Here is a 25,421-nt window from a genome sequence, read left to right as displayed (position 1 = left end):
ACGACATTCATACTCCGATGGATGCATCGGAGAGCAAGTTGGAGTTAGTATCTTGCCCAAGGATACTTGGCTGGAGGAGCCAGGGATCGAACCACCGACCTTCTGATCAGTAGGTGATCTGCTCTACCTCCTGAGCTACAGCCACTGTGTTTGTTTAAAAGAATGAGCTTGTGGTGTATATTTATAATAAAACTTTTTTATTTTATCAAAAAATAAGATCATACATCCATACAAGAGAACAATGCCTGTGTGTGTGTGTTTTATGGTTTTAAAGCCAAGAGTTGTTTCTTCCCATGACTGTGTGTGTGTGCCTCCACAGCAGGTTTATGTAGCAATATATTTCATGTAATACAATTACCATAACCTGATTACAAAATGTGGCAGCTATAATCCATTACAGAAACAATTATGAAAACACATTTATCAAGGTTTGAAGTCATGGAAATTCAGAGCTCACTTTTCTCTATATCGAAACTTGTTTTTGCACAAAAGCCATTTAGAACTGGTGGAATGAAATATATATTTATATACACTGCCTTATTGAAATGACAGCCTGTAAATTTGGATAAATGGGTTGTTTCACTGCATGCTCCATGGATTTTGATTGATTTATTTCCTCACACTGATTCCAGATTTTAATTGATCGGGTAGTTAACTTTAAAAAGTTGCATTTTCTACAAAACCTCCAGACATATGGAAAGGACTTTGGAGCGTCTTCTTCAGATCCAGGCTGCAATGGAAGAGCTTGCAGGGGCCTTGGAGCAGGCAGAGGGGGTGAGGGATGCCTGGGAGCCTGTTGGAGATCTCTTCATTGACTCTCTACAGGACCACATAGATGCTACCAAGGTACCGATCTGCAGTACACTCTCGGCTCTTTTTTTCTCTTATCTCTCCCTCACTAATCTAAATTGGGTTTACCTGTAGAGTAAACTAATTGTCTCCTTTGAGATTATCGCCTCTGGCTATCTCTGAAAAAGCACACATTGCAACATGTCTCAAACAAACATCAAAAAAATGACATCCAGCTTTTCTTTTCTTTTCTTTTTTTCAATTCTAAAAACCACAATTATGCGATCCTCCTGCATAAACAGGTGATCTGTTTCAAGCTGTGTTCCTTTAAAGTGATTGTTTTTTGTTGCCTGCATTCACATTCCTGCCAGAAAGGCTGTAATCTGACAGATGATGACAAGGCCCTTCAAAATGACACTGCGATGTGGCAGGAGTTACAAATCTCAGCTGAATAGATGTTATTAAACAAATGACAGGTCATTGGTTCTGTTGCCGCTGCCTGTAATTGTGCGGCGCTATTCATTAGAAGCGAGGGCACTTCACAATAATCATGTCACTGTTTGGACTCCTGTCACAGACAGCACATGTTCAGCTCAGTCTTTAGGGCAGGCTTGTCAGTTGGCGTCATCTGTACTCCTTTACTCCCTCGTGCTTACACATGGGTGCATGCATATACAAAAACAGACACATGGATGCACACAGGATGCGATTATAAAAGTACACTAGACACTTTTGCATTCAAATGTAGAGTAGATCTGCAGCATCTACTCTACATTCCACACATCCTAAAATTACATTTTTTTAAGTCTTGTTTCATCTGATCAACACTCAAAATCCAAATATAACTTTTATATTATATACAGACTAACTGAAAAAAAGATTTTAATAACTCTTCTTGCATGAAAAAGAAATACTTACATAATTTGTAAAAGTAAAAATAAAATATCAGATTTTATTTATGTATTTATTTATTTATTTTTTACTGTTTTTCATATTTCCAATGATTTTTATTAACTCTTCATTTTTGCTGGGGAAGCATATTTTGAGAGGTTCAGGGATTCATTTTCTGACATCAAAAGAAGCAATTGAGCGCATTCTGCATGAGAAATGATTGGTCAACAAAATAAAAACACTGGCTTGTGAGCAGATTGCCCATAGTTTTCATGGAAGGTATCGACTTGTCTGCAAATGTGAAGAAACTGTGAGGGTGAAGAAAACTGAAAATGAACCATTTCCCTTCAAAGTAAAAGTTTAACTTACAGCTGCAATCACCATGTTTCACTGTGAAAAGTGACGAGCGCTTGTAGACAAGTAGTTGTACTTCAGAGAGGCAAAGAACACGCGGGCAGTGGTGAAAATGATGTTTCAGTTATTACTCGCGTTGAGCTTCAGCATTAGCTAACTTTCACAGGTTTAGTGTTCATCATTATTGTTACTGTAGCAGAATGATTCCCTTTGACTGAATACATTCATCCCACTGAAATATGATAAATGAATTATTTTATTGCAGTTGGGGGAAAAAAATAAATGAAGCAAACGTGAACTATGAAAATGCCTGGACTATTTTGTTTATATAGCACATTGAAAACAACAGAAGTTGACCCAAAGTACTTTCTGGCCAAGTTTATTTCCACTCCAGAGCTACAAAAAACAGTGTTTCAAAACACGTGAAAAAGTGTGAAATGTGTGCTTTATTGTTTTAACTAATTAACGGTGGAAAGCAACAATCATGGTCATGAAAATGTATTGGGATTTAGAAAATTAATGGTGCTTTCATTTCATATGCTCTGCTCTCCCCTATGTAAGCTACCTTTAGGATAGTGGCCTTGTATCTACTTGGTATCATATCAATACCACATTTTGAAATATTGCACAGTACTACGACCAACAATGCAAAATGCACGGGACACTGGCATGCATATACTCACATTCCATCTTAGTTATTTTACAAATTTTCTGGTTTTCTCAGTTTACACACTATAAAAAGGGGCTGGTTCAGTTTCAGTACTGTTCTCTCTTCTGATCTTAAGACATTCAAACATGGCTTTCTGCCAAATTCTTTCTAAAACAGACCAGAAAGCTATAACGGATCAAGTTTCCATTGATTTTTAAAAAAATTTAATTTAAATGTAGTTGGTCCAGACTGGATGTTTCTGGATTGCGCTATAATTCCATCTATGTCTGATGTTGTTCAATATTTTGTATTTAATCTGTTTCCCCCCTCTCTTTTCCCACTACTCCTGTTTACGTCCAACTCCCTGTGGTCCTCTGTTTTTCTTGTCCTCGCTCATGCTCCATCCAGTTATTTAAGGAGGAACTGACCCAGGTGAAAGAGGGCATGAAGCACATCAATGATCTAGCCCACCAGCTGGCAATCTCCGACGTCCATTTATCGATGGAGAATGCCCGTGCTCTGGAGCATCTCAACAGCAGATGGAAAGTGCTTCAGGTAGAGTTCACTACTGGGTCCATAGTGCCTGTTTGACTCTGTCAGCAGCAGGTTGTGCAGCAGTCACATTCAAGAGGACATAAGAGAGTGATTCCATGTGCAATGTTTGGACTTTTAATGGTGTCTATACTTCTGGCTTCCAACTGTTTTATGTTTTACACATCTTTTGAGCACAGCGGTGTGCTTTTGGACATTGATGAGGGGCCGTGTGCGTGATGAAGAGTTTTCATACCATTTAAGAGGAAGATCAGAGTATGTTTGCAGGCTGAAAGATCAATGATGTATCTCTCACTTAACTCACAGAACGGTTGAAGCCACTGGATAGCAACATCACAAGATTGGTAATTTTAAAGAAAGAGTATAAAATTTTAGAACATATCTTTGTTTGGGAAAATTTATCAGATTAGATCAAATCTAAGTGAAAAAACTGGATAGAGAAATATAGCTATTTGATTAGTTAAAAAATCCACAGCCAGAGTACAGTGTCATTATACATTACTGTTTGTGTGTGAGTCTCATAGAAAAGTTGCCTTAAAATTATTAAGCTGGTTGGATGTGTTGGTAAGTGTATTTTGAGCTTTAGAGGCAGTCTATTTAGCTGTTTTCACCGTCTGTATACAAAGTTATGGCTTATTGCTTATAAATCTCAGGGGAAATAAAACATTCTTAAGGTCAAAATGTAGAATATTTATAGAATGTGTTAAATGAAACCAAGTTGCGCTTGAAGTTTTAATTTCTTTATTGTTATTTTTGCAGTGACGTTGGTTTTTGTTTTTTCTTTTCCCACAGAATAAAATTCAGTTTCAAAACTCGTACTAATAGTATAGAAACTTGGCTGAGTGAATGTTGGATTTGCATTGGGAGCATGTAAATGTATCAAATCCCAGCAGCCTTGACATACTAATCACAATATTAACCTGCTTTATGAACATCTGTTGTTTTTCCAATGGCATTTCATTCCTGTGATGAGCTCGTTTTTTCTTTGTTCCCCTTTCTTTCTCTTTCTAAGGGAGCTCAAACTAAGGAAATGAGCAGGAATGTAGATACATTTGTTATTAAATATGTTTAATGGTCACAATTATTTAGAGTCATTCCTTACCTTCATAAGCTTAAGAGCCCTAAACCATTACAATTGAAGACATAACAATAGGAAAAAAGTAATGAGTGCCTCCTACCCACTTGGAGGAGGTTAAAAAAACCTTAAGAAGCTTTAAAACCTTAAGGGGACTTCATAAAACATGTATTGTTTCTTTCATTTTTAGTGTACAATTTTTTCATTAACAGTGACTTTGTGTGAAATCAATCATAAAACAAGAAGAAGAAAAAAAGTAAAACAACACTCCTGCTGTAAAATACTGACTAATTTGTGGAGTTGTTTCTCCTCTCCGTTTCCTGTTTTATATATTATTCCCTTCTTGTTGAAATACAGCCTCTTTTTTTTTAATCACAGGTTTCATATCTTGTATTTTTTTATATTAATTATATAGCAGCCAGGTGTTGCTAATCAAAAGCACATGATTAGCAGCACTTCATGAAATGTGACCACCTCTATAACAGCAGAGGTTTTGACAGTTTCCTGGTCTGTGGCGCTCCTGTGCGTGTTAACTAAATGCCAGAGGTGGGCATCCCAGCACTACCAGTCCAAGCTCAGTACCTGGGCACCTTGCAGGCACTGAGTTGCATATGACCTCCTCTGTATAGCCAAGGATTCTTGAGTCAAATGTGTCAAAATCATGTCATGCAGCAGGACAATGTTCCCAAGAACAGCAGCAAATTTGCATTACCGTGATTTTTAATCATTTTCATCCATTTTTTTGCATAAGCCCAGTCAAAGTCCAGACCTCGACCTGGTTGAGATGCTGTGCTTAAAGGAGCTGTGCATAAACAAATACCTGCAAACTTAAATGAACTGAAACTACATTATAAGGAAGAATGTAAAACAATATGGAACATTTCTGTTTTTAAATTATATATTTTACCAGACTTTTGTCCTCGATCGCAAATATTTGCCGCGATTTTCACATTTAGAGAAATCTATAATTTTATTCACTCTAATGCTCCATTTCACTCTAGCTGTCTGTCAGTGGTGTCACAGCCTTTACCCAAGCCAGCCATCAAGCTAATGTGTACTAATGGTATTCTATATTATTATAACAATATTCTGCATGGTTATAGTTATTTTAGTGCCATTGTGGTAGAATGGATTCATAGCATAAATCTGCAGAATATAATGTGATAAAATCACGTCAGTGTAGGGCACAATTGGTAAGAAATGTACCAATGACAACAGAGTCTGTCTTGACTGCATACAACAGCTTTATCCATCTGGTGGTGTTTCTAATAGGAAAAGTGTGCAGTGAGTGTACATCAGTGCACCAATGAGATGAACATATATTTAAACCCATGCACTTAAATGAAGAGGGTAATTCATCAGTGCCATGAAAGCACTTACTCTTAACCCCCTTTAAAAATTGAACTGAACTTGGCTTCCTCTCAGTGCTTAGCAGAATGCTTAGTTGATGCATTATCTACTGTGCATTACTTTAACTGCAGTGTTTTTCAAGCACAGGCTTTACCCGCCATCAGTAACCTAGTAACACTCCTGCAAGCACAACAAAACTCTCAGCCTTCACTGCATCTCTTGTGAGAACATCCCCTTCCCATTAGATAACTGTCATGACACCTCTTCCACACCCTGACATGATGATTGCCACTCCAGCCTTGTTTCCTCGTGAGGTGTCTCCACTCTGAGCATGATGATTTTCAGTGTCTGTTAAACTATTCTTAGAAGTTAATTCCTAGTACCCACTTTGCACGCTCGCTGTGACTTGTCTCAGTGTGACTTTCAGATTGCGTCCGTAGCTCTGAGCACTTCATGGACAGAACAAAACAAAACAGAACAGACCACTATAGAGAAGCCGTGCCTCTGATTTGTCAGCAAGAGATTTTTTTTTCCAGGCTCTCTGTGGGACTGAAAGAAATAACAAATAAACAATAATAATGCAGCCCTGTAAGAATCATGTGTCAGTGCTTTCTAAAGATTTTCTCAATAACTAGCCTGAAAACTTGTAGGTAGATGCTCTATGGCAATAGTTGTCTGTCAGTTAGTCCACCCACCATGTTGGTACAGAAATATCTCCTCAAAATAAATTCAACTTCCATGATTTTTTTCCCTTTTATTGTACAGTAATATAGGGTGAATATGATTTTTCTGAATGATTTCTTCCCTTTCATGCACCTTAATGTAGCATTTCCACAACTACTCAATGGTTTTCCACTTGTTTAAATGATGCTTACAATACTATAGACTGTCACTGAAATGCTTTCAAGCAACCCCCTATTCTAATTCTAAGCATGTAATCCTAAATATGGTTAAATTTTAAATGTGTTATCAGTGAACAATGAGACTCAGAACCAAACAGATTAGGTGGGTAGATGACGCAACAAAGCTTCAAAAATAGCTCTCCGGAAAAATGTGAACTTCTTTGCAGCAATGTTTTAATGTAGAGAATATACTCCCTAGAATCAGTAATACAAGCAGTGGATGTGTGGGTGTAAGACAAAGCTTGTACTTTGTTATCGGGTACCATGTCATTGTGATATGTCTTTTTAGTGGTGAACTAATTAAGTTCACTGGCCTTTGCTTGCAAACCAGTAAGATACTCCCACAGAGTCTTTATTTCTATACATTAGTAACCTACACCACTTCTGCTGTAGATGTATTTTTCTTTGATAAGAGTTAATGAGAGAAATTTAGATGATTGTTTAGAACATTCACACGTGCTGAAAACCCCAGTCATCCATTGTCACAGCTAGCATTACCCTAGTGACAGGAATAAAACAAGAGGCTAAAGGGAGAGATGAGGTCCACACAAAGCAGCTTTTTTCACCCTCAATAAACATGCAAAAAAACATGCTGAAAGTGGTAACTCTGACAGGTGGCATTAGATTGCAGCAGTGCCCAGTACTGTTAACTCACAACCATTTACAGACTATTGATGGTTTACCCTCCAGCCGTGCTATTCAGATTGGGTTGCCTAATCTACAAAAGCAATTAAATATTCACATTATACTGCTTTATGCCGCATCACTGCAAATGCTTTACCAGCCTGTTTGACAATTACCCACATCAGTCTACCCCTACTCAAAAACACCATCCCTAGATACCAGAACTCTTCCACAAAATCCCTCCCTTTCCCACTTAGAGGTGCTAATTCTCATCACTCATCACCAATCACTTTCCACGTGGCTCTAAACTGTCCCAGTACAAGTGGGAGGTTATGGCTTGATGAAGCTGACAGGAACCACAACATGTACAAAACTTAAAGATGGTGTGAGACCACTGGGAATCTTCAAATCCTGCTCAGACCCAAAGAGAAAGTCGTCATAACCAGAATTTAAACATCAGCAGTTTAATTAATTGCTTACGCTGAGATTTTACAGTTAAAAAAAATTAAGTTTCCCCCTGCTGGCACAGCCAAACCTAACAAGCTTACTCCAGAACCAACCATCAATAATCATACCTAAGTGTATGCAGCCATTTCTTAAACATTATGGTGTTCAAAAATGACCAAAAAGTACAAAATCAAATGCAAATCTACAATGTGTTTCCTCTCTACTCATTTAAGAAGCATTTTTGAGTATTATTGCATTCTTATATTAGATTCTTACATTACATTCTTATTCAATTTGGTATATGAAGAAAGAGCAGGGTTTGGCTTATCTTGCTCCTAATTTATGTCCATAAATTGTAAAAGGAGTCTCCATGCAAAAGTTCTTTCACAGCAACTATTCCTGCTACGTATATCTTTGAAGCAGCTATGTGCCGCACAGTTCGTGTGCCCTCTGGTCTTTGATTTAGGTGGTAAATGAAGGTAGATGAAAGCTTATCTGATGTACAGTGTGGTAAACAGATTTTGAGTATCCACAGACACCAGCAGATATTCATCTCCCAGATTTTCGATTTCCTTCAGATTTTCTGTGATTGTAGTAGGGCCCAAGCAACATTTGAAGAGATAGATGTTAAAAATGAGAGAAAATCATTTCAATCTTGTTTGAGCTGCCTAGCTTGTACTTTAGTTGATCTGCTGTCTTTCTGCATTCACAGTATAAAAATAAGGGAGTTGAGATGCGCAGATGTGGTATCTTGGTGAGGACTAACAATCCTGCAGGGTCTTTAGCGAACAATATAAAGTACCCATTCATGTGATTTGGTGCTTTAAAAATAAAAACTGAATTCAATTCAATTAATTTGAAATGAATGGAGAAACCTCCTCCTTTGTCTCGCTCTCTGGAGTCACGTTTTGCTGTCTTAATTAAAATGATAAATTTTAAATCCCAGCAACATCCTGTACCCTTTTTATTTTGGCTGGACTGACGCTAGCAAAATTTGATTTGCTAATATTTGTCGATCATGGATAATTTAGTCATTTGTCTTCCTTATGGCAACCCAAATTGCCTGTACAGCAAATAGATTTTACAACACAGAACAGTTGGCAGTTGTATCTCCTCGGCACATTGACAGTGCTCTATATTAGTCCCAACCAATTTAAATCACACAGGGGAGCAATGATATGTGTACATATCACCGGGAGATGTTAACTTAATATATATCTATCTTTACAAATTATATCCCACTGCAGGTGCATCTTTTTGGAGTCTAACAGTCTCCCACTCGTTTCTTTTTCTCAATTTATCTGTCTACCTCACACAGAGTGGATTTACCTCCCATTGTTTGAGGATGCGTTTCAACATCCAGCTGACAACGATTCAAGTGCCAAATCCAATATATTTCAAATAAACCAGGATTAGGCAGACTAAATCCCATTTGGTGGGGAACATAACTGATGAAATGTTTTTACAAAGGCAGTGGCAAACTTAATTTTGTCAACTCCACGGTCTCCGTGATTATTTACCCAGCACACGTGAGCTCTTGCACCCATCTATCTCTCTCACTCATGTCATCCTCTTTTCCTCCTTTCCCCCCCAGCTGCACTGACACTGCATCCAGAAGCTACTGCTCTTGTTTCAACAAAACATATTATTTTCTAATATCAGTCTACATTTCCTACCTCGTGCTCTTCAAAGGCTCTCAAAGTCCTTCAAGAGGAGCAGCAGATAAAAAAAGACATAATTTATATTCCGCGGTTAACTAATGGAGGAGAAGCAGGTGGTCTGTGTGTGTGCGTTTCTATTGTGGGGATTTTGTGGTGCAGGGACGAACAGCACGGTTCCCTTTGATTTGACTCTGCATGTGTGTGTTTGCGTGTGTCCTCAGGGTTCCATAGAGGAGCGGCTGAAGCAGCTCCAGGATGCACATAGAGACTTTGGCCCCGGATCGCAGCACTTCCTTTCCAGTAAGAGCCATTTTCTGCTATTTGAAGTTGGTGCTTCATGTTGCACCATTCTGTACCACCCTGTGCCGAGGCAGAGAAAAGAAGCCTAGGTGTATTACAGTTTAATGGTGATAAGACTATTAATTGCTGTGTTTGTGTGTGTGTGCCCGCACTGGGCTGTGTGTGCATTTGGGTTAGAGGTGGAGCTGGGAGGCTTTTGTGCATCTGTCTTTATCATCTCTAGCACGCTGCTGTGACGAGTATTCCCGGTGAAGCTCATCACAAGAGTCATTGCTCTCATTTGAGCAGGGATACATATTTGTGAATTCTGTCTTTTCTTTTACCTACTGCTCTTCAAAGACTACAAAGGAGTAGCGGGAAGGTAGGGGTGGGGGTGGGGCTGTAGGGGGCTGAAAAATTGGATTTACCTTGCCTAGTTTAAACTGATGAAGTGAAAAGGCTGAATGATGCAGGGATCTCTCTGTGCAAGTGCATCTGAAGTGTTGGCGTGTACTTGTGTGTCTCCAGTGTCCTCACCAACCCCATCCAGATTTACTGCTGTCACGCTGGATCAGAGATGCCACACTGGGGCTTATATAGCACTACTTCACTGCCAGCTCAGCCCACTATGCCCTGCAGAGATGTCTGGGTTTATGTCTATGTGGTTTTATGCACCAACATGCCTATATTTCAGCTTGTTTCATATTCCATATAGGACATGGATATGCATATATATGCACACAATTTCTATTGACACAAAACTGTTAAGTATTAAGAATATTCAAAATAATTTACTTTGTGATTCTGAAGAAAAAAGCTGTATTGTATCTAGTAGAGTCACTTAATATATTTTAGTTGCTAGCAGTACGACCCAATTTCTGAAGTGGTGCGATACACGAATAAGTGAAACTTTCCCCAAAAGCAGATATTAGAAAAAATAGGTTTGGCGAATAATGATGTAATATTTACACTTATGTCAAGACGAGTATATTTAGTCTTCATAGTACGATTAGGCCCTATAGTGGAATATTTATAGTCTGATATTAGTACTTTTACTTCAGCTGTGGTGTGTATCTGTGTGTACTGTGATCAGCTCAAACATTAAAACCACCTGCCTGGTGTAGTTCCCCCCTGTGCTGCCAAAAACGGCTCTGACGCACTGAGGCGTGGACTCAGTCCTGAGATGTGTCTGGCATGGAGAAGTTGGCAGTGAGTCCTTTGGGTCTTTTAAGGTGCAGGTGCTGCCTCCGTGTATCAGGCCTGTTCTAGCGATTACAATGTGATCTGGGAAGCTTTGAGATGGAAGCCGTTAAAAAGTTTTGCAGGTTGTTAGGAGCACTGCTACTGTGCTGTTGCTTTGGAAGGGTTGTTAGGGTGAGTGGTAGATGTCCAACTAACTACCAAGATGATAAATTATAGACTTCACCTATGTGCTAGTGCTTTTAATGTGATTTTAATGTTTGGTGTGTTTTATAGATACAGAGCACACAGGTCTGCATTGTCCCATGTCATTAAACAGTGATGGGCAGTGACATGGAGTGTTATTTGGTATTGTCTTTGCACCCTCTTTGATTCTTTGCTGAACCTCCTGTGGTTCAGTTTGGGGGGACCGTTAAATGCTACAGCCATCCCGTGTCACCGTCTTCTCTACCTCCAGTATTCTATTACGCCGTGCCAAACAAACCAATACTCTGTGGAAATCCCACACAATAGACTTGTCTCTTTGGCTGTACTGTGCCTGTTTAGCTCTGTTAAGAAGGCCTGAATGGATATGGTGTCTGGACATGCTGACAGGGACACTGTGCACAATGGCTGTTCATGCATGACATCCCTATTTCAAAATTGATTTTGTCTCTCTGTATTTGCACAGGTTCAGTGCAGATACCATGGGAGCGTGCTATCTCCCCAAACAAAGTGCCCTACTACATCAAGTAAGTGTAACTTCACGGTCAGCGTCTGTGTTGTCGGAGCAAATGTACTTTTTCCACGGCAGATTAAGTCGTTAGAGCAAAATTGGGCTCATTTGCTGTTTTTCAAAGCTGGTAGACATATTGCATTTTTACCTGTGGTGCAGTATTTTTACGTGTGGTCTTATAGGTATGGCCAAATGTTCTGTGCTCACTTTTTACAGAACACTAATCACAGAAGCCTTAGTCAGTGCTGTCTATTTACAATGCTAGAGGAGTTTATTAAAGCAAGATGAATGCATCGTCAGACAAAAACAGACAAAGGCTTTGCAATTCTATTGACAAGAGAAAGTTAGAAAGAAAAAATATGGAGACACTTGCAGATCAAATGTCATTCACTATTATGTAGAGACAAGGCGTTAAATGTATCTCTAACAATGGCAGAACATGCTTTTTGCAGTTTCTGGTGATAATTTCTTAAGAACAGCTGACCAAAGACTCTTACATGGCAGGAATACACAGGTTTACACACTGATCCCTCAGTCCATACGCAGGGACTGGGAATCACCCAAACTGCATCTCAAACTACAACTAATCTGGTAGAAAATAATTGTAGCTTTAAGTTATTTAACATTTGGTGTCTCGAAGTAAACTGTTTCTATATAAAGCCCCTGTTACTGGATGTTCTTTGCTTTGTATCTTCTTATTTTTTATAGTTGAGATCTCACAGTGAGAGAAAGGGCAGTTGAATATGTAATAGCAAACTGTAGTAGCAGATGTAGCAAACTAATAAAGTCTGTGAAACATGGAGTACCTGCATCATAGTTCAATGATTACACTGAATTTTCATACTGATTTTATTTCCATTATCGTGCTCATGTTAGATGTTTCCTTTAATGGATGTTTTTTTGTTTTTGTTTTTGTTGTTTTTGTTTTTTGTTTACAATGACTAATCAGTTGTATCTGCTCCAGCTACATCAGTGTCAGTCAACATGAAAGCTGCAATAGAAAATCACTTAATGCTTGTCATGTCAATCACATACTCAAGCTATGCCTATGTCCTCTTCACTTGTCATTATTTTTGTGGTAGAGAAATAAGCTGGGGGGAATAAAGCCATCGGCCATACGCCCAGACCCAGGCCCCTTTGAATCACTGAAGGAAATAGAGAGATGTGGGCGGCATTAAGAGGTCTTAACTGCAAAAACCAACCAATGCCTAGAGATTTTTTTCCTATAATAAACTCTCTTATAACACACAGTGTTCCTCTCGAGAACGATTGTAGAGAGAGAAACTAGTTTTTCTGCATCAATTTGGGAAAATGTATCCATTGTACAAGCAAATCCATCACGTGGAGTATAATAAACCCTCATTAGATTAGAAACAAATGCTTCCCATTAGCCAAATATTTGTTAAAGAGTGGATCAACTCTAAATGATCAAGATGAAATTCTGTTGTGCCACTGGGAGCCCTGTTTGCCCAAGAACTCATTTATCTGTTTACCTCATCAATACTGTTTATCTTTGGAGCGTTATAGATTTCATAATTGAACCGTGGATATGTTTGTTCAGGAGTGTGTTCATACACTATTGTATATGTATTGCAAACATTGGTACAGTTTGTTCTCCTAAAAGTATTTGTCTTCTTAATCATTTGAAACAAAGCTTCATGGGTTTTGCTTTAGTTCACTAGTCAGTTCTTTATGGGCTATATTACTATTCCAGTGGGAGTGGAAGTAGCATCTGAGTAGCACTCCACTGGGTACCAATCAGTGAGTGCTCGCACAGGTAAAACGATGAGCACTGCCCTAAAAGCCTCCTGGGTCCTGGGCTGGCAGGCTTCCTCATTTGGAGTTTCCCATTTATATTCCTGTGCTTGTTCTTTCTATTGAATCTCTTTTATAGATGCTAAATTTTCTACATTTAAATGCTCCCATCGAGCTAGTCTTGGGAGAGAAAAGTGTAAATGTATTTTCTTTATGCAGATATGAGTTGGATTTTATATTGTTTTTCTGAGGAAAGTCTTTAAAGCTACTGTGATTGGGTCTCCATGACAGCTGTAGTGTAACAAAACTTTTGATGTCTGCTCTTTCCAATCCTACAATCTTTTGTCTTATCCTAAATAATGGTCACTGTATTCTGCCCTCTGTTTCTCCTCTTTATCTCTTACTTATTACTCGTTCATCTCACTCCTTTTGCTGTCTGCCACACCTGCCAGACTCTACCCCTTTGGCTCATTTGTGCTCCATTTTTACCTCTCTGGCCTGAAAATGAGTACCTCGATTCTTTGCCTTCCTAATGAAATCTTCTTTCCATCAGCCATCAGGCCCAGACGACATGCTGGGACCATCCAAAGATGACAGAACTGTATCAAGCGTTGGGTGAGTAAGGAGACAATTAAAACACCCTCTTGCTCATTCGTCCAGGAACCCCACTGGGCTGCAGCAGAACCAGTAACACGGCACCACCGGGCTTCAGCTTTGAAGGTCCTGTCATATAGCTCATTAAGGGACCTTTATTTCAAACACCTTAGGGACTACATCTCTACTGTCATTAACCTGCGAGGCCCAATTTGCCAGCTCTGTGATTGCTTCTTGCTTAGCCTTTAATTAATTGTGATTAAACGACATCATGTATTTTACCATTAATCTGATGTGACACGGCGAGCTTGCAGGGGAGATAGGCCCGCTGTCAGATACACGTGTTCAGCTTAGAAAAAGGCATGCATGCACACAGACAGATAATAATATTATCACAGTAAACTACTAATGATTTCTGCAGTGGTGTGATAAACAGGGGGGACACATGATGTCTAATTTCTCAATGGTATAGCGGAGTCATGCAGGATGAGTTTGTTTTCTCTAATCTCTCTATCCATCTCTCCTTCTATTAGCGGATCTGAACAACATCAAATTCTCAGCATACAGAACAGCAATGAAGCTGCGGCGGGTTCAGAAGGCTCTGAGACGTACGTACAGTATTTCATCGACGCTATTTTCTGTCTGCTGTGCTGAAATGGCTGGTTAAGTGATATACAGTTATCCTGCACCATCACTAATCCACCGTGACAAGCTCTCTTCAGGAATGAGATATAATGATTAGCTGCGGCATGTTTCTTTATTCGGTTGTCGAAAGCACCAGCGCTCTTTTGTACCCTACATAGAAATGTGGTTGAAAATATTCTTTGCATTTTCCTATACTGTCAGCTTTGAAATGCAGCAATTAAAAGTACTGAAAAACTCAAGAGCCACAAGAAGAACTACTCTACTGCCAGATTCCTTCCTCGTTTTCATCACGACCTGAATCGTTAGCATTCTGGGTAATTAGCTATTAATTGGTCCATTTGAGTTACATAATAGGAGGCAATTAGTTTTTGCTGCATGGTTGAAGCTTGATTGTATGCCCCTTCAGGGTCAATACCTCCAACATGGCCTTTCTTTCTTGCTTTCTTTTTCTTCTTCCCTACATCTCATCCATTTCCAGCATTGGTGTAGTACTCGAACTCCCCTGACCACAGACCTTCTCGTATTTGGTATCCCTAAAAGTGCCCAGTTTCACACCTATTCAGTTATTCATGTTCAGCCTGTTTTTCTACCTTCTCTACCTTCATTTACCACTCCCTTTCAACCTTCTTTCCCTTCTAGATCCCACGTTCCTGTAATAAGAACTCAGCATGCATGGAGCACTCTAAAAACCCCCTTTCAGTCACGTTCCCACTTCCTTTCTCTTGCCTGCTCTCTTATCTCTCACTCCTCGGGTCTACTAGTTGATATCGTTACAGAACTTAATTGCCAGGCTGCACTGATAACTGCAGAATTCTCGCTCTTTTTTCTCTCTGCACACGTCTTGAATGATTGAGTAGTGCTGCATAAGAAATACATTTTAAGCTGATTCCCTCCCAACCTTTAAAATACTACTGTTATCTCACTCTGTTCTACCACATTACCGTGCTATCCAATTATACCTGGCATCAACGGACACCCTTTTAACTCCACTCTTAGGGATGGGCCATCAAATTAGTTTAGAAGAGCGAAATCAAATTTGTGTCACTGCTCTTGAAACATCTGGTAGGGCTTAAGTGGGCAAAAAGGGTGAATAAGCACTGCTGTCACCCATGCTCTCGTTTGCTGAGGTGTGGATGATGATCCCGCTGTGACTGTATGTGTGTTTGAAAGCGAATGTGGGGTCATGTGTGGTTATATGTGGATGTTTAGGCTTTAGCTCATGTACACATGCTTGTAAACATAACACAATATTGTGCCATATTTATGTCTCTAAATAAATATGTGTTCTTTTTAGTGGATTTAGTGGCACTGAGTAGCCTTGTGGAGATGTTCCGGGAGCAGGAGCTGCAGCAGGCAGATCATGTGATGGATGTGGTTGAGGTGATTCATGGCCTGACAGCTTTGTATGAGAAGCTGGAGGAAGAGAGGTCCGTCCTGGTTAACATTCCACTTTGTGTTGATATGTGTCTCAACTGGCTGCTCAACGTCTATGACAGGTGAGTAGGTTGAAAAAATCAAAAGTGAAATATATATTAAAACTTACTTGTGTTAAGAACTGCAGCAGGTATCTGTGTCTTTATTTCAGCTTCGCTCTTATAAACCAGTGGCTTATCAAGTAGACACAACCAGCAGACATACTTTGTAGTTGGACAAGTTTAAATCCAGCATTAATCTGCCTTTAATGTTTCATCACTGATTTCTATTTCTCTGTTATATTTATACTGATTAATCTGAGTAAAGGGTTTTATAGGGTAAAGGGCAGCCCTGCTCTGCCAGGGCTGCCCTTTGTCTCCGGTTCTGTTCATAATTTTTATGGACAGGATTTCTAGGCGCAGCCAAGTGGCGGAGGGCTTTCACTTTGGTGGCCTCAGAATCTCATCTCTGCTTTTTGCGGATGATGTGGTTCTGTTGGCTTCATCGGGTGGGGGCCTCCAGCTCGCACTGGAACGGTTCGCAGCCGAGTGTGAAGCAGCGGGAATGAGGATCAGCACCTCCAAATCTGAGGCCATGGTTCTCAGCCGGAAAAGGGTGGAGTGCCCACTCCGGGTCGGGGATGAGTTCCTGCCCCAAGTGGAGGAGTTCAAGTATCTCGGGGCCTTGTTCGCGAGTGATGGGAGAAGGGAGCCGGAGATCGACAGACGGATTGGGGCTGCGGCTGCAGTGATGCGGACGCTGCACCGGTCCGTCGTGGTGAAGAGGGAGCTGGGTGTAAAAGCGAAGCTCTCAATTTACCGGTCGATCTACGTCCCTACCCTCACCTATGGCCACGAGCTGTGGGTAGCGACCGAAAGAACGAGATCGCGGATACAAGCGGCGGAAATGAGCTTCCTCCGAAGGGTGGCTGGCCTCTCCCTTAGAGATAGGGTGAGAAGTTCAGCCATCCGGGAGGGGCTCGGAGTAGAGCCGCTGCTGCTCCACATCGAAAGGAGCCAGCTGAGGTGGTTCGGGCATTTGACAAGGATGCCTCCTGGGCGAGGTGTTCGGGCATGTCCCACCGGGAGGAGACCCCGGGGCAGACCCAGGACACGCTGGAGAGATTATATCTCTCGGCTGGCCTGGGAACGCCTTGGTGTTCCCCCGGATAAGCTGGAGGAGGTGGCTGGGGAGAGGGAGGTCTGGGCCTCTCTGCTTAGGCTGCTGCCCCCGCGACCCGGCCCGGATAAAGCGGATGAAGATGGATGGATGGAAGGTGGATATCAGGGATTTCAAAGAGAAACTGCCCAATTTGAAAGCATTAATGAAAATATAATTTTTTTAAAAAGTTCTTAGGAATGGAGTTAAAAGAAGTGAGCTTACAAAACGAATACGAGACCACACCTGACTCTCCAACCAAACTGTCAGTAGTGCCGCTGCCTCGTGGGTAATGCTGGTAGCAGGTATTAACAAGGAAGAATAATGTATGGAGGGAAAAGGTCAGTATTCATGCAGTGTAAAGCCAAAGCAGTGCAGCATTTTTATTATAAATGACACATTCATTTCTGTCATATAATGCTCATAAAATTTCATATTATACCCACAGTTCAAGATATTTTAAGTCAGTGCCAAGCTCATATAAACAAAACATCAACAGTGAAGTATCAGTATCCTTACAATATAGGCACTGGTTGCTCGAAGCACAATGTTGCTGAATGTCCGTGAATGAGGCAAAACTGTGGCTTTTATATTGACTATATGGGGCTCTATGGATTTAATTCACATAGCAACTGTAAATCACTTAGATTGTTGAATGTTTTTTATTTTCCATCTGGAATATCAGCTGCTCTCTAGTGGATCCTTGCTTACAACTACTTGATGCTTTATGTAATTCTTAATGAGTAGGATAGTATTAAAGGCTTGAAATGGGTCTAGGATGACCATAATATCAGGATTTTGCAGAGCCAGGTCTCATTCAGCACTACTGTTATTGCATCAGGTCACTAGACTTAATAACACTGATCAAATTAAATAAATATGGTACACACTGCATGCACAGTCACTGTTTGTGATGTCATAACTTACTAAAAAATCTATTTTGAACAATTTGTCATTGTCATAAACAAGTGTCTGTTTGCACATTGATGTAACCACAGACATCTGTAAACAGCTACATCGTGACAAAGCCTCCAATAACACTGTCCAGGCAGAGAGCCATTCATCTCCTCTGAGACACAGTCGAAACAAATCCTCTTTGACACAAACACTCACCCATCTTTGTTCCTGATTGACCATTTTCTGCTGTTCTCCGAAGAGAAACCCCTTAGAGAAGCCTCTGAAATCCAGGGATAACCCCAGGAGGACTGTAAATGCAGTCTGTAGCTCTTAACTACTTGCTGCTAATGAGAGACAATCAGGGACTTTACCTTCTGAATAAATTCCGGTAATTGCTTTTTGTTTTCCAATAGATAGCAGCGGGGAATGTGAATGAGGTGTGTGTGTGTGTTTGCGTGACCATTTTTACAGCCGTTTTCTTTCAGTGAAATGTGTCCTACAGTATATCGCAGCATACATGTGTCCTCTAGAGACATGCCGCACTAGCAAGGTGAGTAGGAGTGAAGTGTCGCCTGAAGAGCAGCGCTGGGGTACATATTGAAGATGGCATGTGGTACACAGCAGAAAGTGTGTGAGAGGAGTTGACAGCCAGTTGTACCCATGTGCTCTAATTTCAGCCCTCAATCTAATAGGGGAATGAATACTCCATTTGACTGTAGTGGTCTAGCCTGAAAAAATCTCTCTACCTCACATTTTGACCCGTTGGTGAATTAGGAACTGAGTCCCGTGTCCGTCCCTGTTTCTAGCACATCTATAGCATCAATGTTTACTTCTGAGAATTCTCCATCCTTGATTCAATTTCATACATCATTGATTTGAAGTTCTCCGATGAATTTGATGTTCTTGATTTCTCACTTAGCGTTTCAAATGTTAATTTGATAAGCCCGGTTTGTGCCAATGCTGCTCAGCTCGGCGCTAAATTCTTTCCGGCTGCGGACAGTGTTGTTGTGTTGGCCCCTCAGATCAAAGTATGGTAGCTTATACTCAATTTTTATTTTTAAAATTTCAAACTGAGAAAAAAGGTGGACACACCATTGTCCACGTCGATGGTCTCGCTACTTGCAATTGATTATTGGCTATTATTTCAGCTTGGGGCAGCACTTTTGAGGCTCACTGAATGTGAGTGTGATTTATGAATGTGTTTACGCTATAAGCATGCACGTCTCTGAGTGACATTGTGTTGTTATGAGCTTGTTATTGCTCTTCTTGGCATAAACCGATGGACACGATACTTTACCGAGTCCCAGTAGTGCCTTTAGTTACTCTGATTATGTTCTAATACAATTTCACACTGCTGCACTGACCTACACTCCACTTCTTTTGACCCGTGTAATTCCTCCACACTTTGTCCCTCCCAGCAGGGCTCAAGCAACGTATGAATTTATTATCATGACCCAGTGCGCCATGATTTGAGATTATTCACTATTCAGAAACTGTCACATTTGAACACCTTTTTTTTTCGCTTTCCTTTCTGCAGTGCTCGAAATGGCAAAATGCGAGTTCTCAGCTTCAAGATGGGATTGGTGACCTTGTGCAATGCAGACGTCCAAGAGAAGTACAAATGTAAGTCTGATGCTCGCTCATGTGCCTAATGCATCTCCTCAACTGCAAACAATGAGCCAAAACAAAACAGGCCTGATTGCCAGTATTACATAAAGACATCCACTTACTCTAATGGAGGAAATGACTCTGCTTCCATTATGGAGAAGGCATTTTTACTTGTACAAAGTACATCAGGAGCCTTAAAAGGATTGCTGGCCAAAGACACCATTCATGCACACTCTCATGGCTCTCATTCATTTTTTCACAGGTCAATTAGGAAAGATCTTAGGATCTTTCTGCATCTTTTTTTTTTTTTTTTTTTTACCATAAATTAAGCTGTAATATTTTATTAGTGCAGGTCAGGAGGTGGAGCAGGTCATCTGCTAATCAGACGGTTGGTTATCTATAGATAGGTAGGTAGGTAGATAGATAGATAGATAGATAGATAGATAGATACTGAAACTGTTAGTTAACCTTTACGTATTGGTAAAATAGAGAGGGAGCATTTGAACTAACAATGGTTGGAGCTGGAGCAGCTTGTAGTTGATACATGATTTGAAAAAAAAAAATGCTCACACTCTCCTATGCCAAGATTATTTATGCCTGGCATACCATCTGTGTCAGGTCTAAGACTGAAAGATAACAGATTTTCCTTCAGTGGTCCCAGAGGTGAGTTAGGCCCCCCTTTTCTAGGTTAAAGGGGTTCAACCAGTCCATATTTGTCACTAAATTCCTATTTTCAAAATAATTGATAGATAAAAGTAAATATAAATAAATAATAAATACAAATTCCATCAACCTTGACAAATAAATTCTGGAAAGCATCCTACTTGTGATTACGACTGAGTCCTCAACCTTCTAGTAACAGAAATACAACTTTATTGTACTTTTTCAGCATTCTTAAGTGTTATGTTTCATTTATGTTACCTCGATTATGTCCTTTGACATTTGTTACAGTGTAAAAAACAAAAATCAAAGGTCAGGAAATACAGCATCAAAAGTACAGACGCTGGCTGCAGTGGACACTTTTTCATTGTTTTTACCCCTGATCTGTAAAACCTAATGGGGTGCTGTCATCAGCCATCTTTGTCCCATGCAGCAAACCCAGTTTTACTACAAAGTTTGCAACATTTGCAAGCTGCACACTTAATATCCTGTATTCGCCATAAATCATTTTAAAAAAAAAACAAACTCTTTTTTTAATTAAACAGCTCAGTGTTTGACTTTGACTTCAACACACCAGAGTTCTAATTATGAGGGTGTACATGGTGCTGGCTGTTTATTTAGTCCTCTTGCCCAGGTGTTTTGGGCAAGAGGACTAAATAAGAGCACAGAGAGAGGGATCCATGGAACGCCTGTACTGGCATTGTGCAGCACCCTCGCATGCCTGTCAGCATTCATCTCCTCAGCGACAGGCTGACTCCCAGCTAGCTTCGTAAAGATCTCATTCAAAACCCTGGCAGGACTCTACTTATGCAGGTCTTTCATCTCCAAGCTGACCAGCCAGACCACTAATACCAATTCTGTCTCTCTCTGTATGTCATGAAAGTAAACATTATTCCACAGTGCTTTGTTTGGAAACCTTATATCTGAAATGTTTGAAATGTGAGGTCCATTGGTAATAAAGTTTTTCATCTATTCCATATTTTATTGCTCAGCGTGTATGCTCTTATTTTAAATGAAGTATGCCATTTCTTTTAATTACCCTAATGTGCTTTCATTTGAGATTTAATTCATAATTTACATTTTGAGACAGCGCTGCTGTATAATCAGTTTAAATAATTCTAATTAATAAACATTTTGCAGACTTATTCCGCCAGGTGTCTGCTCCAGGAGGTTTAACAGACCAGCGTCACCTCAGCCTGCTGCTCCACGAAGCCATTCAGATCCCCCGCCAGTTGGGTGAAGTTGCTGCTTTTGGGGGCAGCAATGTGGAGCCAAGTGTCCGTAGCTGCTTCCGCATGGTGAGGACACGCTCGCACGCATGCACGCTCAAGGAAATCCAGAGAAAAGCAACAAAGCATGCACAGTTCGCTGATACATAAACATGTGTTGGAGGAGATGTCAATTCAAATCCTGCTGCTGTGGCCTTTGTGTGGATAATTTTTTATTCATACCTCAACATATTCACACACTGTAACATAAGTGCTAGTTTCAATTTTTGAAACAATACCTTAATTGCTACCATGAGGAATTTGAAAGACACCTTGAAAACTTAATTGTAATGCAATTATTTTTTAAAACCACTTATTAATCTCCAGGAAAATAATTAAAGACCTCTAATTATTCCGAATGGAATTTGTCTACACCAAGGCGGCATTACAAATAGAGAAAAATGAATGCCAAAATTAAACATTTGCTGGTGGATGAATTCCATAAAAACCCACATATAAAAATAAAACCGTGTCACGACTCACATCAGAAGCTGCCAGATTTGCAAAGTTGTGTTTTACTGACATTAGCACATTTTTAATTCCAACAAAGAAAAAAGATTCTCCGTGCACATCTATAGTAAGTAGACACATTATTCTGCTGTGCCGAAAAAAGCCAGAAACTACACCAAACACATTATTACAGGGTCAGGGGCAGACAATACGTGATGTGACTAGCACATCAAGTAACGAGAAGATGCTTTGTGTCTTTTACATGTTCTAAATTTGTCTGAATTTGCATGTGTGGTGTAGGTTTCAAGAGCTTTAAGGCATGACATTCAATTTGGGACCTCAGGTAATTACTGAGTTATTAGGAAGAGGACAGTTTTTGTTTTTTTTCTTGAATGATGGCCTTTTAATTCCCTCATTTTCAAAGCAGGTTCTAATTATACACGCTCTATTCTGGCCCATGCTTGCTGTATCAGCTACGGCTGATTAAAATCAATTCCTTTCTCTACTTGCTCCATGCCAGGACATTTAGTTGTAGCTAAAATATGAATTTAATGTGAATTTGGGGGGTGACCCATTTGCCTGTTTACCACTTGACTTTGAAAGTGAGGTAGATCACTTTGTGGGGCATCACTTTTCGTATATAAACACAGGCTTCTACACAATAGAAGTGTTTGCTGAAGGTGTTACTTTATGTGTAAAGTTTATGGGAAAAACTCTTTCCGTAACAATTTTCATATCCTGCCAAAAGTGATGTATTGTAGAAGTCCATGTTGTTCAATTGCCACATTGTGAGGCGTTCTCGTGGATAACTGGATGTTTATCACTCTATTTTCCCTGCTGGTATTTAAAACATCCCATCTGCTGTGTGCCTCTTTGTGATGCAGCGGCATGCACAGCATAGTCAGCGCCAGTTCCAGGTGTTCGGTATGCAAGGGGCTGCTATTTGACCTCCCACATGGAGCAAAGCTGGCTACTAACGGAGAGAAGCTCCTTCATCCCCTGGAGACTCTACACCTCTGTACACCTCACCGTCTGTGTGATCAGTGCACATACACGCACACATTTATTATGTTACCCTGCCTGAGCAGTGGAGGGAGCCCCAGGGAAATCAACCTCTTAATGCATCTCTGATGCAGACTTAATGAGAATTTAGCACATCATGGATTTTAAGCGCTTGGCGAGTCATTTTTTTATTAGGTTGACTTCCTTTTTATCCCACTTTCTGGAATTCCCAACAAGCTATCTGCTGGAGAGACAGAGAACCCACAAACATGCATACAGTGTACACAGAAACGGAATTTATGTCTCTTTTACTGTGGCTCTATAACTGTTTAGGTTGTTGCATAAAAGCGAAAGATATCTCAAAGCGGTTTACCTTTTCTTTCATGCTCTTTGTCCCGCTCTTATCTTTTCTATTCTCTTTGAGTCCTTATTTTCAGTAAAACAATACTCCTTGTGCGAGTAGGTTAGCAAAGGAAACATACTTTCTTCTTTAATTACTTTACATATCTCACTTGCTGCTGGTCTATATTTGCATTGTTTACAGTCTTCTGCGCTTCTTTCCTCCCCTAATCTTCCTTTTTCAGGCCCCAGGGAAACCTGCTATTGAGGTGTCTCACTTCCTGGAGTGGATGAGCCTTGAGCCGCAGTCCATGGTTTGGCTGCCTGTGCTTCACCGAGTGGCTGCTGCAGAGTCAACAAAGCACCAGGCCAAATGCTACGTCTGCAAGCAATGTCCCATAAAGGGCTTCAGGTAGGCAAGTGTTATGTGCAAAGATGTACTGCATAAAATGATAAATATGGATCTGAAGTGATATGGGCTAATTAAAAGGAAATCAAAATCAGTCAGTCAACTGCAGCATAGCAATGAGAAACATACAGCGCATGCACCTGAGAAGTGGGAGTATCCAAGTGCTCTTCCAGTCTTTGTCTGTGCAGCTTCCGCTTCTTCATGATGTTCCTGATTTGATAGGATATGTTGGTTCTAGCATCCTTGCCCAACAACCTGTGCAACAACCATACACCACCGACACCAAAAACTTTAACACCAAACTATATTGAACTCTGCTTTGTGAGCCTGCATGTGGTCAGTGCCTCTGATATATCTAAAATAATCACCATAGGATCTTTTTGCACTTTATTACCTACAAATTCTAAACTTGAGTTTATTACAGAATTAAAAGTCCATTTCAGAATGGAAATGCTGGAAAATCTAGTTTATAATAAAAATGATGAGAGATACTGAGGAAAAGCTGCACACTCCATTGCAGATACTATAGTATTAGCATCACGCTTGAAGGTTTCTGAACAAAACTGGCCCAAAAAATTAATATAATGCAGGATGTCGTTTGAAGTCTCTCTGCGTATTAATATTGTTTATTTTCATCAAATGTTGTGAAGAATATAAGTGATGTATGTGCACGTCTATATGTAATAATAGCAGTTACTATTTCACATTCATACACAAAGCACAAAACTGAAAGCAATTTTAATGCGTCATTCGTCTTATTTAGATAAGATTAGACACACAAACCATTATTTTCTCCGCACTCGTTTTTTTTTTTTTTTTTTTTGTCACTTTGAAGAAAAAACCCCAAAAGGTCTCAGCGTGACGGTGTAAACAGATTTATGTCCCAACAGCAGGATAACACAACTACACACACTGAGCCACTCTACTCTGTCTGGTTCTCTTGCAAACATCAGTTGAGCCTCTCTTTTATATTGATCTTGACAGGTATCGCAGTCTGAAGCAGTTCAATGTGGACATCTGCCAGACATGTTTTCTAACCGGGCGCACAACCAAGGGAAAGAAGCTGCACTACCCCATCATGGAGTACTATACACCAGTAAGACAAACATTAGCTAGTGCTCTTACGGAATACAAATTCAAGTTCCTAGTGATGGATAGAGCCCAGCTGTACTCCAACGAAAAGGGAAAAAAATGTACTCCTGTCTCCTGATTTCTGCTGCCAGACATGGATTAGGCACCTTTCCACTGTACGGACTCTATCATCTATAATACTGTTACATATCTTTATAGTTATCTGTAGTATGCAGAGACTGAGCACCTTTTGGCTTGAACGGTGCACATAAAGTGGGATTTGGAGCACAAAACTCCAATAAGACCAAAGTCTTAAACGAGTGCATGTACATTGTCCAAAGTCGAGTTCATTCTAAATGAGTAGCTGTTGCACTGTTGCTGGAGTGCTGGAGTGTACTGAGATGGTGCCAGATTAAATCTTTAATCAATTCCAAGCTGCAAAATATGGCAAAGGGCCATCCGTACAATGTTTTTTTTTTCTCTCAGTGGACAATATTTTATGTTTGCTAGCTGCAGTTTTTTTCCCACCAGCTAGGCAGGCAGGCGCCCATAGATTTCTACACTGATTGAGAGAGTAGGAAAGAGAATCAGAGAGGGGGGAAAAAAAGAGGCGAGAGTTTAGACAAAATATAAAGGATCGACAGAGAACAGCAGTAGAAACTGA

At 40.2% G+C, this 25,421-nt stretch overlaps 1 protein-coding gene across 4 annotated transcripts in view; it reads left to right on the top strand.

The window, feature by feature from the left end:
• Positions 1-25,421, top strand: part of drp2 (dystrophin related protein 2) — a 167,436-nt gene that overhangs the window by 124,638 nt on the left and 17,377 nt on the right. For all 4 annotated transcript variants that reach the window (XM_040015882.1, XM_040015879.1, XM_040015880.1 and 1 more), the window contains 11 exons: positions 690-846; positions 3,092-3,238; positions 9,516-9,594; positions 11,444-11,504; positions 13,797-13,858; positions 14,371-14,445; positions 15,777-15,978; positions 19,488-19,573; positions 21,359-21,516; positions 23,523-23,689; positions 24,671-24,782. In XM_040015882.1, the coding sequence (XP_039871816.1) occupies positions 690-846; positions 3,092-3,238; positions 9,516-9,594; positions 11,444-11,504; positions 13,797-13,858; positions 14,371-14,445; positions 15,777-15,978; positions 19,488-19,573; positions 21,359-21,516; positions 23,523-23,689; positions 24,671-24,782 (1,306 nt within the window). The remainder of the gene's footprint in view (positions 1-689; positions 847-3,091; positions 3,239-9,515; positions 9,595-11,443; positions 11,505-13,796; positions 13,859-14,370; positions 14,446-15,776; positions 15,979-19,487; positions 19,574-21,358; positions 21,517-23,522; positions 23,690-24,670; positions 24,783-25,421) is intronic.

Source organism: Simochromis diagramma, unplaced genomic scaffold (genome assembly GCF_900408965.1).
Source record: "Simochromis diagramma unplaced genomic scaffold, fSimDia1.1 OVJJ01000685.1, whole genome shotgun sequence".
Classification (NCBI taxonomy): Eukaryota; Metazoa; Chordata; class Actinopteri; order Cichliformes; family Cichlidae; genus Simochromis; species Simochromis diagramma.
Note: the sequence above shows the minus strand (reverse complement) of the source record. Positions and strands in the feature narration are given on the sequence as shown.